Source organism: Gavia stellata, chromosome 6 (assembly GCF_030936135.1).
Source record: "Gavia stellata isolate bGavSte3 chromosome 6, bGavSte3.hap2, whole genome shotgun sequence".
Taxonomy (NCBI): domain Eukaryota; kingdom Metazoa; phylum Chordata; class Aves; order Gaviiformes; family Gaviidae; genus Gavia; species Gavia stellata.
The window spans coordinates 10,176,882-10,194,199 of NC_082599.1; the positions used below are offsets into that span (position 1 = coordinate 10,176,882).

Consider the following 17,318-nt stretch of genomic DNA (forward strand, 5'->3'; position numbering starts at 1 on the left):
AGCTGATGAGATCAACTGCCAAAAAGGTAATAAAAGTGTCTTTACATCCAGTAGTATTTGCCAAACCAGTTCCCCCTCCCTGTTCTTCCCTATCTCCAAATGGTAGCAGCTTTGTAGTATCCAAAATACATATCAGGGTCAAAAGATAGTATCTGTCTTACTCACTTGTTTAACTTTTTTCTATGTTTAAAAAGGTGCACTTTTTTTTTAAAGGTATTAACTTTCTTGAAGAGTTTACTTTTTTAAACATGAGTCCATCTATGAAAGCAGCTCTATCATAACACAGGTCACTACAGTTCAATAAACAGTTTCCATCAAAGTTCAAAGTGCCAAGATCATCATGCATAAGAATGCTTCTCCAGCACGACTGAGTGAGTATTACTGAGCTCTAAGGTCCCAAATAAGCTGTCAAGAATCAAAGATTCTGCCATTTTATACTGATTTTCATGCTATTTGTCTTTAGAAGAAACACAGAAGACAACGATGGGGTCCCTACAGATTAGTCTCAGACAGACAATGTTTCTAAGGGAAAAAAAAATACAGGATTATCACAAGGAGTAAGACTTCAGTGGTAAGGTCATAAGGAACAGGTTAAGAACACTGAAATGACTGCACCTGAAGAAAGCAGGATTTTTAGAAGAAATCCTCTACTTCCCTTCTGTATTACTGACAACCTTTTCCCTTTACCAGCTACAGCTTTGAACCTGATTTTGGTGCTAGAACACAGCCTGAAGATACTTATTCTGGAAAAGCTGACATGAAAGGAGAACAACAGGATCTAAAGGCAAGGGAGGCAGAAGCATCTACTTGAAATTCTCTCATTTCTTCACTCTTAAAACTGTTAAAATTTAGTCTGCCATGGAGCCACAACAGAACAACTGATTGCGGCCCTCCACACCACCTCCACAACAGCCACCCATTCTCACTCAGAGTGCCAACTACAGCACTCACTGACCCTTTTCCGAGATGCATCAGTGCACTCCCTCCCTTGGTTAGTGATACCAGAAGGCACATTGAAGGGTCTGAGAAGTGCCAGAGTGGGCACGAGGGAGGCGATGGAAACTCGTGGCTCAGGGACAAAGGGAGCAGATAGAGGGCAAGACAGCAGCATACACAATCAGATTAGTCCAGGGTGCCATAGACCAGCAGCCCGAGAAACACTTTTTTGGTCAGAGATCCAGTTCCTCCACTTTCCTTGTGGAGGCGGAGAGAAAAAGAATCACCTATTCACTTGAAAAACAAAGTTATTTTTGAATATATTAAAAAGTCTGTGCTTACCTGCTTTCCTTTTGTATCTTGTGATTATGAAGTAGGAAACTATGTAGAGAACAGCAAACAGGAGAAAACAGATCTGGAAGAAAAATATTGCATTTATTAGGTTGTGAAGAAATGCCTGGATTATAATAAGAATAAACAGGAAATCCAGCATCAACAATTTAAAATTGAATTCAGAATACACTTTTGTTGATCTATGTAAATGTAAACACTGTTATATTTTATATCTTATTAATAGAAAGTTAAACCAGTAAGAATAGTTTGATTAGAGTAACAGGCATTGGATCAATTATATGACCAGCAAGTTTTACTCTAAAATTAAGAAGAAGCCTTATTTACAGTGTGATTTTTTATTTGGGGGAGGGGTGGGTGGGTTGTTTTTTAAAGTTTGAATCCACTTGAGTTCTAAAAGTTATCACACTTTGTATCCCCTTCACATATAACCCAAGGGTAATCATATTTTATACAATGAGCTCTTGAAGATCTATTTTGGAGTAAGCTATCAACATACGTGGAAAGAAGAAAGCAGTTATGTTTACTATTTCCATCAGGTCTTGAATCAAACAAATTCCAGGCGACAATACACACAAGAGAGAATCATCTACCTACAGTGGATGTCCAAGCATGAGTAGTCAAACATGACATTTCCTTTACAGTCAGAAGCCAAGGACACAATTTCCCTCCTCATAAGGTAGGTAGCTTATTTAGGTCAGATGTACCTTGGCTCCAGCGTGACTTGCATCAAGTTGTTCAAGATTTGGCACTAGAATTTCAATACAATAAGGTAAGACCAAAACACCTACAAATATGTTGGAAATCTTGGAGGAAAGGAAGCAAACTGCAAGATAGTCTTAACCCTCCAAGCCTTTGTGGGAAACAAAAAGAAAAAAAACATTTTATTTGCTCCTGAATGAGGCATTAGTGGCTCAACACTACTTCCTTAATCTTGTTTATTGATACCTATTAAAAACATGAGTCAGAAATGAAACAAGTATGAAGCATGCCATTCCGTGATGCTGTGGCCCTCAGCCTTCATTAGTACCTGAGCACTCACAGCAAACAGTGCTGTATACCAACACAGTGTATTCTGCTTTTTATTAGCTTGCAGGAAACAGATTCCTACTCACCACAGGCTGAGAAGCTACTTGAAGTAGTGCAAACTGTTAAGATTCTTTTGCTTGTGCACAACACTAGTAGCCACCAAATAAGTCTTAACACACAGCAGTTAACCAACTGAATCAGGCAAAACTGTTTTAGCAGGTTTTACTATTAATTGAGTTTGCCCTATTACCTGTACAAAGTGTTTTGTTTAATTGGCCCTGCCTGGATCTCCAATTCATAATACTGGCATCCTAAATGTGTTCTACTTCAGTCTGAGCTTTAATCTCCTTTGTGATCTGAAACTGCAAAATTACTTCACTGGGCAACAGCTGAACTCTCTCTTTAATAAGTCATTCAAAGATGTGTTGCCTTTAAGAATTTACTGTCTCAAAAAAGTCAAGAGCAGAAAAGCTACCCTAAGTGAAAGGAAAAAGTGAAAGCAAGGGTAGTGATGACATCCCTTAAAAATTTACATCTAAATAAGCTTATTGCATCCAAACCAGCAGAATCAAAGGGGGAAAGAATGTATCGCTCAATCAGGGAAGACAGACTTTTTAAGCAATACTAATAAAAATAAACTGGGAGTGATATTTCTTTCACATAGTCAGACATTTTAGACGAAAAAAACCAAAGCATAGCCAAGTGTCTGAGCATGACATGTGGGTGCCTGCAACTGCCCTCGGATGTCCCCCAGAAGTATTACGGCGCCATATGTCTCAAAGTGGCAATTGAGCTCATTCTCTGCGCAGGCAACACACAGCGGTGACATATGAAATACAGATGCTGAAAATTAGATTTCATAACTAGATCTCTGAATTCAAATATTTAATCTGAATAGAGTTCACCACTCCAACTTCCCAGAGGATGCTTCAAAGAGGAAAGGGTCTTGATAAAGAATATAATTCTTTAAATAAAGAATTCTATTAATAATGAATTTTATTAAGATTTAATAAAAAAATATGCTGCTCTATTTTTGAATCAGGAAGAACAAAAGAAACTGAGAACAGCCTTGGGTTTTCAGAGTAGGCTGACACAGCTTGTCCTGTCGGTACTGGAAAATGCAATGCCAGTACTGAAAGAAGAGTCCCTCTCTAGGTTTCCAGTTCCTCTGAGAACTAGACCAAGGCCACAGATAGAGACATCTAATTTTAGGCATCCATTTTTGAAAATTAGGTATCACATATACAGGGTCAGTAAAATTCTTTAAAAAGCTATCAGACCCAAATAACACTGCTCCTGTGTAAAATAAACTTAAAGATATAGTTAAGCTCATATTTTTGTTTAATTTTATTTAAAACAAGAATAAAAGTGACAGCAATCTTGTTTGTATCTTCAAATAAAACAGATGACCTTTATTCTATCTGTGATCACAAAGTTACAACAAAAATGTGGGTCTGTACTTATAAGGCACCACTGAGATAACTGAAGTATTTTGAGAGCACAGCAGGAGAAAGCTGTCCAGTAACATGAACTGTCAAATGCTCTATTTCCAGTTTTAGATGACAGCGAATTTGCAACTCAGCAACAAGGTGTAACTATGAATCTTAGTGTAATTATCCCTCTACTTCTGTCAGAATTGAGAACAATTTTGTAAATATTTTATGAAGTTATTACTGAAAATACACATAATTTTAAAATTATCTACAAGAATTGAGTAAGTTATAATCAGTGAAAGCTTTAGAATCTTAACAAAAGAGTATTCGTAAGTTAAAAGTTCTTCATACTGACCAAAACAAGTCAAATAAGCAAACTCAGAAATATTACCTCAGTCTCAATTTATATTTAGCGAAACCTATGATCCTGAAGCGTTTCTAACCATGCATTCTGAATAGCTTTCTAAAGGGAGTATCAAAAGCCAGCATCCTAACTATTTTTAGAGTAGAACTCAGCCGAGTTGGGGAAAAGGAATGTGTTGCCCATGATAGCCAAAGAATAGACGCCACTGTCCTGTCACACCGCAATCCTGTGTTCTTACTCTTCATATTGATTGCTCTTTGTTTCAGGATATTTTTGTACTGCAAAAAAAAAAAAATACAGCCCTTGTTTGTACTTGTTCTAGCTTCAGTTCATGTTTCTCAACTATGAATGACTGGGCTTGTATGCAGTACTCCAGGTAAGGGTTTATGGCTATATATGACAGCACTAAGCCTTCCTTTCTGTACTGAAAATACTTCAACACATTCACCTGAGAATTGCGCTAGTTACTTAGCATTATCCTCTGATCACTGAATACATCCACGCTGTCCTCCCCAATTGCTTCCAGCAGAGCAGCTCTCAAGTTACAATAGAAACTTGTTTTTAGGGTTCATCACCATGTCTTTTTTTTCCCCCCCCTTTTAAAAATCACACCTTAATTTAATATGACATCTATTATTTTGGGGTAATCGAGTCCTTTCTGCACCATGTTCTAACCCTCCTTGTATTGACTACATCTCCTAAAGAACCGGTTTTGTGCTAACAACAGAATGTTTTACTTCGTTTTCATCTAAATTGAGCAAGATTGCTCTTAATACTGATACCTGAAGAAACTGAATAGTAGCTTTTTTTCCCCCCCAAATGAAACACCTATTGTCATGTAAAGCACAGCTAGTTCCTTATTCACTTTACAGCTCTAAGGCCCACTGACCCTGGTTTAAGAAATACCCTTCAATGCATTTCCTGGATATAGCCCTTGTCATATGCAGAAGAAACACTCTACCAATAGTTATGTGGCTTCAGAAAACAGTTTTTAACTCCTAATTTTACTTTCTTAAAAAAAACTTTGAAGAGGGCAAATTAACCTTTACATACGTTCACAGTACCCTAACTCATCTGTCAACTTTCATCTCTAATCACTTATTAAAAACTATAGGTAGTCATACTGAAACAGGGCACTAATCAAAAAAGAACACCATACATAAATCTACATAGACATCTTCAGTGAAAGAAAAGCCTATATTGGTTAAATTCCATTTTTTCTTCAGGAAACTATTATATGTGACAGTATTGGAGCCAATATGGAAACACAATGTTAGATCCAAATCATACTGCAAGCCATATTTTCAACCAAAAAGCAGTGTTTCATGCCATCACCCATCTCTACAGTAAGAGCTGAAAAAATTAAGGATGCTGCAAATTCAACCAATCTAGGACAAGCTATATTCCTCATAACCCCAAGTTCTCTGCAAGGAGTTTTTCACTAGAGCTCAAATGAAGCTCTTCCAGGTTTGACTTGCGGAGACAGTGAAGACACTGTGCAGAGAACGTACACAACTATGATGAATAAGGATTTCTGCCATTCCCTGATAGTGTCAACTTAAAAACCAACAAATAATAACTTCCAATCTTAAAATTTATTTTCTTAAATTCATTGCAACTTTACAGAGGGGCAAAGTAGTTGTGGATCTGTTGCTGTAGTTAAGACTGCTCCTGGGAAGCTACTTTAAACCCAGTTATGGTACATCCTCACATTATAGGGGAAATACATTCAGTCCATGTTTGACCAACTGCATCAAAATATAAAGGAAATTAAGAGGAGTCTGAGAATTTTATATGGTTATAGCCAAACAGTCAAGAAAGCAATTCGGAATAATATTTAATGTATTTTTTTGTGTTCCCCCCTCCACACCACTCAGTAAGTGAAAACAAAACACATGGATTCTATGCTACAACTAGGGCCTCCTTTTCAGCAGGTCGCAAATTAATAAGTCTTCAAACGTCTAGCATATAATTCGTTCACATCTCTTTGCATGGACTAAATACAACCTCTGGTAGGGCAAGCAGAAGAAACCTGTCTTCCCCTGGAGTTCTTAATCTTCATTTGAGAAAGGAAGTGCTTTATGTTCCTGCTTAGATTACACGCTAGACACGCCAAAGGAGGCTACTTTCTGGAGATGCACTGCACTACATTCTTGGGTATCCTGTATCCAACTCTTCATGGAGTCATGCTTTTAGATCTGCCATCCAAAGTAATCCAAGTATGATCCAAGTCATACTTTTGGATCTGTACCAGACAGCTCTCAGCTCCTGTGAAAATGGAGCTGGAGATAAAATGCATACATTCCAGTTCGTAACTATGTCTGTCTCAGGGGCTGGCACTGAAGAGTCTAGCATTAAACACAAGCAATAAAGGTCTGAACTAACTCAAATTCCATTGTACTTATCCCACTGACAGTTATTAAAGAACAGCTGACATTAATTTGCCTGTGTGGATGATCTTTAAAACTCTGGCACTGAAATTCATGCCTTGGATTTGTAAAGCATCATCTTCTGTTGCAAGTGCTAGAGCTACACTTTCATGCTAAGAACGAACATGCTCAAAAATGCACAAGATTTTTTTCTCTGATGCACAAGGTACAACCATCATTCACAACTGTAATTCGTGTGCATGTGTATTAAAAGCTGCATTTTTGTGTACAGAAAGATCAGCAGCTTCTATTTATATACCACGATATTCTTCCCAACTGCTATACAGGAAATACAGCTGTAGTTTATACTAGGAAAAAAAACATACAGCTGCGATGTCCAATAATTGTTCAATACCTGTCAAACTCTTTGCTGGGTAAAACACTGGCTGGAAGGCCAAGCCCAGAGAGTTGTGGTGAATGGAGTCAAGTCCAGGTGGCGGCTGGTCACAAGTGGTGTCCCCCAGGGGCTCAGTTTTGGGACTGGTCTTGTTTAATATATTTATCAATGATCTGGACTGGAGGGGATTGAGTGCTCCCTCAGCAAGTTTGCAGACGACACCAAGTTGGGCGGGAGTGTTGATCTGCTCGAGGGTCGGAAGGCTCTGCAGAGGGATCTGGACAGCCTGGATCGATGGGCCAAGCCCAACTGTATGCGGTTCAACAAGGCCAAGTGCCGGGTCCTGCACTTTGGTCACAACAACCCCATGCAACGCTACAAGCTGCAGGAAGAGTGGCTGGAAAGGTGCCTGGTGGAAAAGGACCTGGGGATGCTGGTTGACAGCCGGCTGAAGATGAGCCAGCAGTGTGCCCAGGTGGCCAAGAAGGCCAACAGCATCCCGGCCTGTATCAGAAACAGTGTGGCCAGCAGGAGTAGGGAGGTGATCGTGCCCCTGTACTCAGCACTGGTGAGGCCGCATCTCGAATGCTGTGTTCAGTTTTGGGCCTCTCACTACAAGAAGGACATTGAGGTGCTGGAGCGTGTCCAGAGAAGGGCGACGAAGCTGGTGAGGGGTCTCGAGCACAAGTCTCATGAGGAGCAGCTGAGGGAGCTGGGGTTGTTCTGTCTGGAGAAGAGGAGGCTGAGGGGAGACCTTATCGCTCTCTACAATTACCTGAAAGGAGGTTGCAGAGAAGTGGGTGTTGGTCTCTTCTCCCAAGTGACTAGCGACAGGACAAGAGGAAATGGCCTCAAGTTGCGCCAGGAGAGGTTTAGATTGGATATTAGGAAAAACTTCTTCACTGAAAGGGTTGTCAGACATTGGAACAGGCTGTCCAGGGCGGTGCTGGAGTCACCATCACTGGAGGCGTTCAAGGAACATGTGGACATGGCCTTGCGGGACATGATTTAGTGGGCATGGTGGTGTTGGGTTAATGGTTGGACTTGATGATCTTACAGGTCTTTTCCAACCTTAATGATTCTGTGAATCAGTGCGCCCTGGCAGCAAACACTCCCATGAGCATCCTGGGCTATATTACCAGAAGCAAAGCCAATAATCATGGGAAGTAATTATCTCTCTCAAGTCAGCATTCATCAGGTCATATGTAGTTGCTGTGTCCAGCTTTGAGCCTCCAATACAGGAAAGACATTGATTATTGCAGCAAGGAAGATCACCAAGATGGTCAGGAGGCTGGAATACTTGCCTGGTACAGACAGGCTGAAGGACCTCAGCCCTTTCAGACAGAGGGCAACAAGGCTTCAGGAGGACCTCATAGCAGCTCGCCAGTACCTATGAGGAGGTCATTAAGAAGGCAGAGCTGCACTCTTGATAGTGGTGCACAGTAGGAAGACAAGACTGGAGATTAGGAGAAATCCCCTCCATGAGGAGAGCCAAGCAGTGGAACCAGTTGCCCAGCAAGGTTGTACGATCTCCAGCCCTAGAGGTTTTCAAGCCCTAAGTAACCTAGTCTGCTCTCACAGCTGACCCTACTTTGAGCAGGATGCTGGGGTCCAGTCAGCCTTCTTTTCTACTTTCTTGAATAAATTAGGACCATTAGAAACTTTGTCACCTCATAAGTCATACCCTTATCCAGGTCATTTATGAATGTGTTTAGAAGTATTAGTGTAGACATAAGCCCCTGTAGGACTGCATCAAGGATGTCCTTCCACTATGAAAAAGCTGGACCTCTTACAGAACGACATCTTTTAGCAGTAAGGAACCACTACAGAAATCCTTTGCAGAAAGAAGTCACAGACCTTAGTAAAGTTCTTTGATGTAACACACTTCCAAGCATGAAATACAGGTTCAAGATTTCCACTTGAAAAGCATCAAAGCAAAGAAGTGATCATTTCCTCCCACTTGATTGCATACTAGCATTCAGAATAGGGAAAGTAAATCCAGAGGAGAAAACAGACAAGACGTGAACAGCATTGTACTATGCTATGTATGAAATGAAAGATCAAGAAGCTCCAAAAACCTAAGGAAGGAAGGAAACAACTTTAAGTAGTGGCTGTGTCAGCATTAAAACAAAAAAGTTACTGCTACTACATCCACCGGCATTTCTATGCCAAGGATATGCAAAAAAAAAAGCTACAGACATAATGAAGAATATCTCCACTTCTTGCTGTTACTTTAGAGAATGTGTCCTTCACGTTCACAGAGAAAGCAAAGAAACAGCACAGAGAAAAGAGAAGGCAGAACTCACCCTGGGTAACACCACCCTGTAGAATACATCTATGAACATGTTTAAGAGTTGAAAACGGAACTGTCAGCATTTTGCTTGACTGTGATTACTACCTACAGAAAAGCAGTAGTGTTCTGCTTCTGGGTTTTAATTTCTATAATAGAAGACAACTAAACATAGCATTGTACACACATCTCTTACTGCTCTCATGTTGTTAACGTATTTTAATGTGCATTAAAATGCCACACTGCAACTAAAAAGCTTCCTCCTACTGTCCCACTTGGCAACTGCTTTTGTTGACTGGTGGAAAGGATGGCAGGAATAAACAGCAAGAAAATACAGGTGGAGACAAGCAGTTCTCCTCGGTCTATTTCTAATAACTCTATTATTCCACTGACATCTAAAAAGCAAACAAGGCATTCCACCTGTTTTGGATGTGTTAACAGTAAGTTACCTATAATAAACTCTGTACACTGAAGAAAACAAAAATTTTTATCTCTGCTCTGAGTTTGACCTTGGCATTCATAATATCATCTGCTTTGGACACCTCATTTTTCTCAAAATGAGATATTAACTATTTATTCTTAAAAACTCTGCACTCTGTGGTTAGATTAAGTTCACTCTAACCCAGCCACCCTTATACATTTAGCATGACACACTAAATTCAAGCTTATAAGAAAATGTCAAATACTTCTTATGACTACAGATTAATTTTACTCATTAAGACAGCCCTCCACACCTATGATTTCCCCCACATGCATGGTCTCTTCTCACGACTCTTCCCTGGCTTAAGACATGTGCAAGAGGTTGACCCACTTTTTTTGCTGTTTCCTAAGTCATGAAGAAATCATAAGTGCTTCAGAGGCTGGGTGCCGAGACTTGCTCATCTAGGAAAAAATTCCAGGATCTAACAGAAAGTATGAAAAATCCAAAAACATATTCCGTGTGCTAGAAATACTGCTCAGCTGAAGATAAAAAAACCCATCCACAGCCCTTCAGAAGGTAGCTTCCATATGTCATTCGCTTAAAACTACCTTCACGTTAACTTCACCAGCAGCAGAGCCCCACTTCAAACTAATGAAGGAATTCAAATCAACATATGAATTTGTTAGCTTTTACATTCCCTTTTATATACTTAATGGGAATGTATTTATGTTGCTGGGTAAAGGGAAAAACAAATATTTTATGACACCTCTACAACCCTTAGTAATAGGCCCAAGATACCTTTGTTCAGGGTACTGTATTCTATACCCAGTAATACACAGAAAACTCCTCAAAAAATGACTGCAAGTCATTTTTCTTTGGCCTGTATGGGCTACAGCAATGCCACTGAAATCAGATTCAAGACTATTTTTCAGCATTAGTGCAAGATTTAAAAACACCTTCTAGAATTAACACCAACAGCACCAATCTAGATCATACTAACATTCTGCCACTGAATGAAGGTATTATTCAACATTTTAGAGGCAGGCTATAATAATCAGTTATATTAAAAATTCAGAGTCATTCCACTAAAAATTCCATTCTGACAAAATAATCTCAGAAGTCTCATCAATACAAACTTAGTAAACAACTTATTTGTGTTAAGACAGCTTCTTTGGCTAATATTAATTTCCAGGGCAAGATGCATAACTATCTTCGAAGACAGAGCTAATGAATTTTCTCCTCCTAACTCAAAAACTCTCTTCCTTGTCTTCTCACATGCACATACTGTAGAATTTTTAAGTAGCACAACTTTTTTTTCCTCCCCCACTACCAAAACAAAAACATATTTAAACTGCAATTCTTGTACGTTTTCATAATTCTCACCAATCATGCAGACTCTCTATTGGACCTAAGCTATCACAGTCTTAAACTCAGCAAATATTTTAGAGATGTTGCTATTGTCAAATTCAACACAAACTCATGAGCAGCAGTTCTTCCCATCAGCTAAATATGTTCAAAATAGAAAGTACAGTTAGGTAATGGAAAAAATGGGATACTCAAGGCATAAACAGGCAATTAAAATCAACAGTAAAACTGTGAAGCACCACGTTTTGATTGCAATCGTGGAGCCTAACACCGGAAGCCATACCACTATAAGCCAAGAAGGTAAAGGGCAGCGGGGGAAATCAGGCACATATACTGCTTCTGTCCTCTGTATATTAAACACAGGCATACACAGACTTCAATGTCATATATACACATTCTACTTGCTGTGGAGAGGACACATGATATGGAAATCCAGGAACTGAAACAAAGTTCTGTAGAATAATAGTTTCCAGCTATCAAAATTTTCAAAGCCAAATTATTATCAATGCACTCAAATATTAAAGCACTACAAAGCACTGGGGTCTTTCTTTGAACCATGCTGATGGTAGTTAGAAACAACTTTTAATATATTCAGTTAATCAAGAAACTAGAAACCTTTGTGTGGGAAGCAGCTCGGCAACACTACGATACATATTCAACACCAAGCTGATGAAACATCAACATGAGTTTTGTTACCATCTTCATGAGAGTAAACTGAGCCCCAAAGAGCAACAGATCAAAGCTGCTGAAAGTATGAAGCAATTTCACTTGTCACATGAATGACTAATAAGGGGGTTACAGCAGTAACTTATTCCAGGTCATCTCTACCAAGCTGTACGCTTACATTTCAGAGTGATGCAACAACCAAGTCTGTTAATTATTATATGCATAAAACATAAACTACATTCATGACTTTCAAAGTCTCTCCTATTCCTGTGTTGTAAGTTATGTAAATTCTTGCACATTAATGTTACCAAGAAGTCAGTGTCGCCAGTCATTTGACATAAGTACATGTTTACAGGAAAGCTTCAGTGGTTTTCAAGGTAAGGGGGAGGGCATGGAGAGAGTAGAAAGTATCATAGAAGTTAAGACTTTCTCAACAAGAATTATCACTGCCCTCCTAAATGAGGGTAAATACCAAATGAAATAGGGGAAGGTGAAAGACAGGAAAAGCAAAAGCACTACAGTTTAAAAAAAAATAAATCACTTACATAACCTTTAAATAAAAGCAGTAAGCTTATATTGAATGCAATGTTTTCTTTAGATAGTCTTCCTTAACCCAAATTCCCATCTATGTCACCAGAACTCAACTTTAGTTTTCTTATCAAAACTTCACCGGCAACATGCTTCACATTCTCTCTCCACTCTGACATTACCACCATTTCCTCTGCTGCTCTGCTTTCCATTTCACCCACCCCTCAACTCTCCTCTCCATCTCTGAAAACACTTCTTTCCAGAGGGTCTTGGGCTTATAAATTCAATCACACTCATCATCCCTACATCACAGCAGAGACTGAGATGTTCATTACAACCCTACGATCTCCCAGTAACATCCTGCCATCTTATCCAGTCCCTCTACTACACGATCACCTATGCAAACAAAACCCAAGATGGATATGCTTCTCTGTGGTCTTGTAATCAATAACTAGTTTTGTTTGCTGTCAGTTCTTTCACTGTTCATTACATTTTCTCAAATCTAACTTACACCTTAATCTAACTTTTCTTAAATAGATGTCTGTACCTTCCATGAAGTGTGTTGCCCTTTTAGTCAATTGCTACCACAAATAAAGACACCAGTATTCAAAAGGAATTACTTCGAACTGTAACCAACAGCAACTTTTTGCACTTCAGCCTTTCATTTAGGTTGGAAAAGAGCTGTAAGATCATCAAGTCCAACCGTAAACCTAACCCTGCTAAGTCCACCACTAAACCATGTCCCTAAGCACCTCATCCACACAGCTTTTAAAAACCACCATGGATGGTAACTCCACCACCACCCTGGACAGCCTGTTCCAGTGTCTGACAACCCTTTCAGTGAAGAAGTTTTTCCTAATATCCAGTCTAAACCTCCCCTGGCACAACTTGAGGACATTTCCTCCTGTTCTGTCGCTAGTCACTTGGGAGAAGAGACCAGCACCCACCTCTCTGCAACCCCCTTTCAGGTAACTGTAGAGAGCGATAAGGTCTCCCCTCAGCCTCCTCTTCTCCAGACTGAACAACCCCAGTTCCCTCAGCCGCTCCTCGTGAGACTTGTGCTCGAGACCCCTCACCAGCTTCATCGCCCTTCTCTGGACACACTCCAGCACCTCAATGTCCTTCTTGTAGTGAGGGGCCCAAAACTGAACACACTATTTGAGGTGCGGCCTCACCAGTGCTGAGTACAGGGGCACGATCACCTCCCTACTCCTGCTGGCCACACTGTTTCTGATACAGGCCAGGATGCCGTTGGCCTTCTTGGCCACCTGGGCACACTGCTGGCTCATCTTCAGCCGGCTGTCAACCAACACCCCCAGGTCCTTTTACGCCAGGCAGCTTTCCAGCCACTCGTCCCCAAGCCTGTAGCATTGCATGGGGTTGTTGTGACCAAAGTGCAGGACCCGGCACTTGGCCTTGTTGAACCGCATACAAGTGGCCTCGGCCCATCGATCCAGCCTGTCCAGATCCCTCTGCAGAGCCTTCCGACCCTCGAGCAGATCAACACTCCCACCCAACTTGGTGTCATCTGTGAACTTGCTGAGGGAGCACTCAATCCCCTCCAGTCCAGACCATTGATAAAGATATTAAACAAAACTGGCCCCAATACTCAGCCCTGGGGAAAACCATGCTTATTTTATGTAAACAAAAAAGTGAACTCTCCAAAATTTGTTCCTGTTTTGGGAATAAGCATCTCTCTAGCCACTTGTCTACGCCAAGTATTTGGAGATGCCTATTGATTCCAGATGGATGCACCAGTGCTGATCCTCAGGACCAGCAGCCAGAAGATGACTCATCACTTCCCAAAGTTCAGTACAGCACCCATGTTTACAAGTAAAGGTATATTTTTAAGATGACAGAATGACGCCAACATTTTATATATGTAATTACATTAAAATTGCACCAATCTTTCAGCCTTATATCTCATGCCACTACAACATACACTCCTCTACTCAATTAGAATTCTTTTCCAAAGCATTTGAAAAAATGAAGCAATCCTGAGAAACCTAGGCAAAGTTATTTTTGAGATACAAGAAGCCATTTAAGATATAAGTCACTCCTCAAATTTTCAGAGCATGGATAAAAAAATTGAAAGGCATCAATTTCATTGGAAAAAAAGATAAACTTGTATAAACATTCAAACAAAAACATTTTTTTAAGAATAAACTTATTGCAAATACTGAAATGACCCATGCTTCTAGTCAGCATTCTCTTCCTGACTCACTATCAGAGTATCATCACTTCTGGCATAAAAAAGGGTCTGTGAAGATTACAGTTTCTGTCCGGGGCATAAATTTCAGGAAGCAGAGCTGGTCAGGAATAAAAGCACACTACCAACAGGAGTACAGTGCTCAAATCAGTCTCCTCATTTTACAGCCATATAGGGCACAAATGCCAGCAGTAACCAAACTGCACTAGTTCATACAGAAGAATCCTGAACACCTCCCTACCCCAAAATAGGACGAGACGACAAAAGGTACAAAAAGAAACCAGAGAAGAAAACAAAGCCAGTGGTGTTAGTGTGAAGTTGCATACAAAAAAATAAAGACATGACACAGTTGCAACTACCTAAAAAGGCCTTTCTAAACTGCTGGAAATTATTTTTAGATTCAGATTCACACACACACGCTAAATAACCATCGTATCACCTATAACAAAAAAAACTCAAACAACCTTCATATAGCTGAAGCAAAAATAAATTTTAAAACTGTATGGTTTAAAAAAAAGCCTTCTTTTAGAGGAAATCGCATTAAGAAGTAGAGAAACTAAGTTTTTCTGAATATGTAGCATCTGAAGCCTACACCCATGAAAACATTCAGTCCCTCAAATTGAAACATCTGACATTAATCATAAAACTACATATTACACCAGTTTCAATGCCTGCCGAGACTCGCACGAAGCAATTAGAGTAATAATGGCACTTTTGTATTTGAACTTTTTCTGCCAGGACTGATTCTTTTCATGACATATTTAATATAATCAAGTCATTTCCAAATATACTATGTTTGTTCTTAAGCTTTCTAACTAACAATTCTATGGCCACGAAATTGTTTTCTTCCACAGTTTTCCCCACACTACAAAAGCAAGCACAACATATTTACTCTGCCAAGGAAACCTCGTAACCAAGCGTATGTGTCTATTTTTACAAACTCAAAATCCTACATTTCATGAAGGGAAAAATAACATCAGAAAGTAGATTAAATTTTAAAAATACAAACTAATACTGCAGAATGGAAAACTCAAACTGGAAAAAAGGAGTGCAAGAATATTCTAAAAAGAGCACACAAGAGACCACAGAGAGATTGAACCACTGTACTTACTTGATTCGCATTTGAAATAAACACAACACAACAATACTAGCGGAAAACAGAACACTTATAATTATGTTGTATAAACAGAGATAATAACAGGACACAAGGGAAAAGCAGTTCCCTAAAAGCTTGAATATCTTCCATGGATGTGCAAGATCTCAGCAAACTATAAATGAACCTAAAGGATCAAGAAAGGCAAACTAATTAAGTGTACAAAAATAACAGATCAGCACACAACATTGTCTGGCCTTTACAACTCTTCCATACGGATGCTGATCAAGTACAGAACACAGATGCTCTTCTATGTTTTGCAACCAGCTAAAGCTGTTTTTCAGAAAGATGCCCCATTTAGTTAGAACTGAGTATGACTCCAGCTTTATTGAAGTCAAGGCTCTCACTGACTTAGAGCAAACTTATGGCTGTGCCACGTCTCTTTTATACTGGGTCATCATTTCTCAACCTCCATGTTTACTTTACTGAATCTGAATTTTAAAGTTAGTGCAAGTCTGAAAGAGTCTGGGTGTTTTCAATAACTATTCCAAACAACAAATGTTAATCTGCTGTGTTGAGGATCTGAAGAGCCATGCCGAAGCTAGACTAGGGAGTTAACCTCCTATTAGTAAAAGATCATCCTCATGAAGCAAGAAAATACAGGGCAGATTATTTTCTTGCAAACAGGCACCCTCTTGAAAAAAACAGGTACCATACAGACACTCCAAATGAGGTCAAGAGTGAACGGGCCTGAGTTCAATTGAGCATTAAATGACAGAGACAGTCACCTCTAAAGCAGATGAAGGATTTATTTAAAAAAAAAAATCTTTTAGTATCCTTGCTCAATCTATAAACATGTGTCAGAAACATTTCTCTCTTCAAAGTGGAACTAGCAGAAGTTGGCACCTACAGAAAGAAACAGGCACCACCAGCAGAAGGCTAACAAGCCTTTAATTTTTGTTATGTAACACAACTTTATGGAAAACTTTGTAACTTGCCAGTTCAGAGAATAGATGAAACAGAAATGAAGCATTACACTGAAGTTAAGCTCAGCGTGCCCTTAGGACTCCATCAGAAAGCACAACCTAGAAATTCTTTATCTATTCAAAGAAAATGAAGAAAATTTGTAAGAGAAAAGAGAAAAGGGTTGGTTTTTTTTTTTCAACTGCACCAACTTACTTTGATTTCTCTTCTCTCATGGATGTATCAATTTAGGTTCCAGTAAAGATCAGGCTACACAACCAGGTCTCCAAAGACAATACTACCAGATTCCATAAGTTTGACTTACTTCTTACAGGCATATAGAGGTTTCCTCCAGTGTAATATTACACAACAAACATCAACTCCTTCTATTAACTGCTCCACTGCCCCCAGCCCACCTGCAGCTAGAATGAAAGGCTTGTGCATGTGTCAGAAAGTAAAGTATGCTCCCTCTTACAGCTGAGGGGCTGATGATTATACCCACTCCCCACATGACAACTATCTATTTGCATATTTTAAGAAATTATATTCACCATGTAAGTTCATGACCAGCAAGGGTAGGAATGACTAGGAGGGGATGATAGCATAATGGTATAGGTAAGCAACATACTCTGTACTTTGTTATGCTTAAACTAACCACAAGTGAAATATACTTGCAATATGCTTCTGCAGCTATATGAAAGCCACAAGAAGGTTGTACACTCAGCTGTGGATGGCAGCAGTTCATGCACTCATAAAACCCTGTGGTCTTCCAACATAAATTTAAGACAAGATCACAACTGTACCAATGCATCATTTAAAAGACAAAATTGTTATTATCATCCCCACTGATTAACCAATAACATAGATGGCTTGCCATCAATACTAAATATCAAAGTACAGTTTC

At 39.5% G+C, this 17,318-nt stretch overlaps 1 protein-coding gene across 1 annotated transcript in view; it reads right to left on the reverse strand.

Moving 5' to 3' along the window:
• The window catches only part of LMBR1 (limb development membrane protein 1), a 71,233-nt gene that overhangs the window by 51,963 nt on the left and 1,952 nt on the right, over window positions 1-17,318 (reverse strand). Inside the window, exon 2 of the mRNA XM_059819119.1 lies at window positions 1,279-1,351. Coding sequence (XP_059675102.1) covers window positions 1,279-1,351 — 73 coding nt within the window. The remainder of the gene's footprint in view (window positions 1-1,278; window positions 1,352-17,318) is intronic.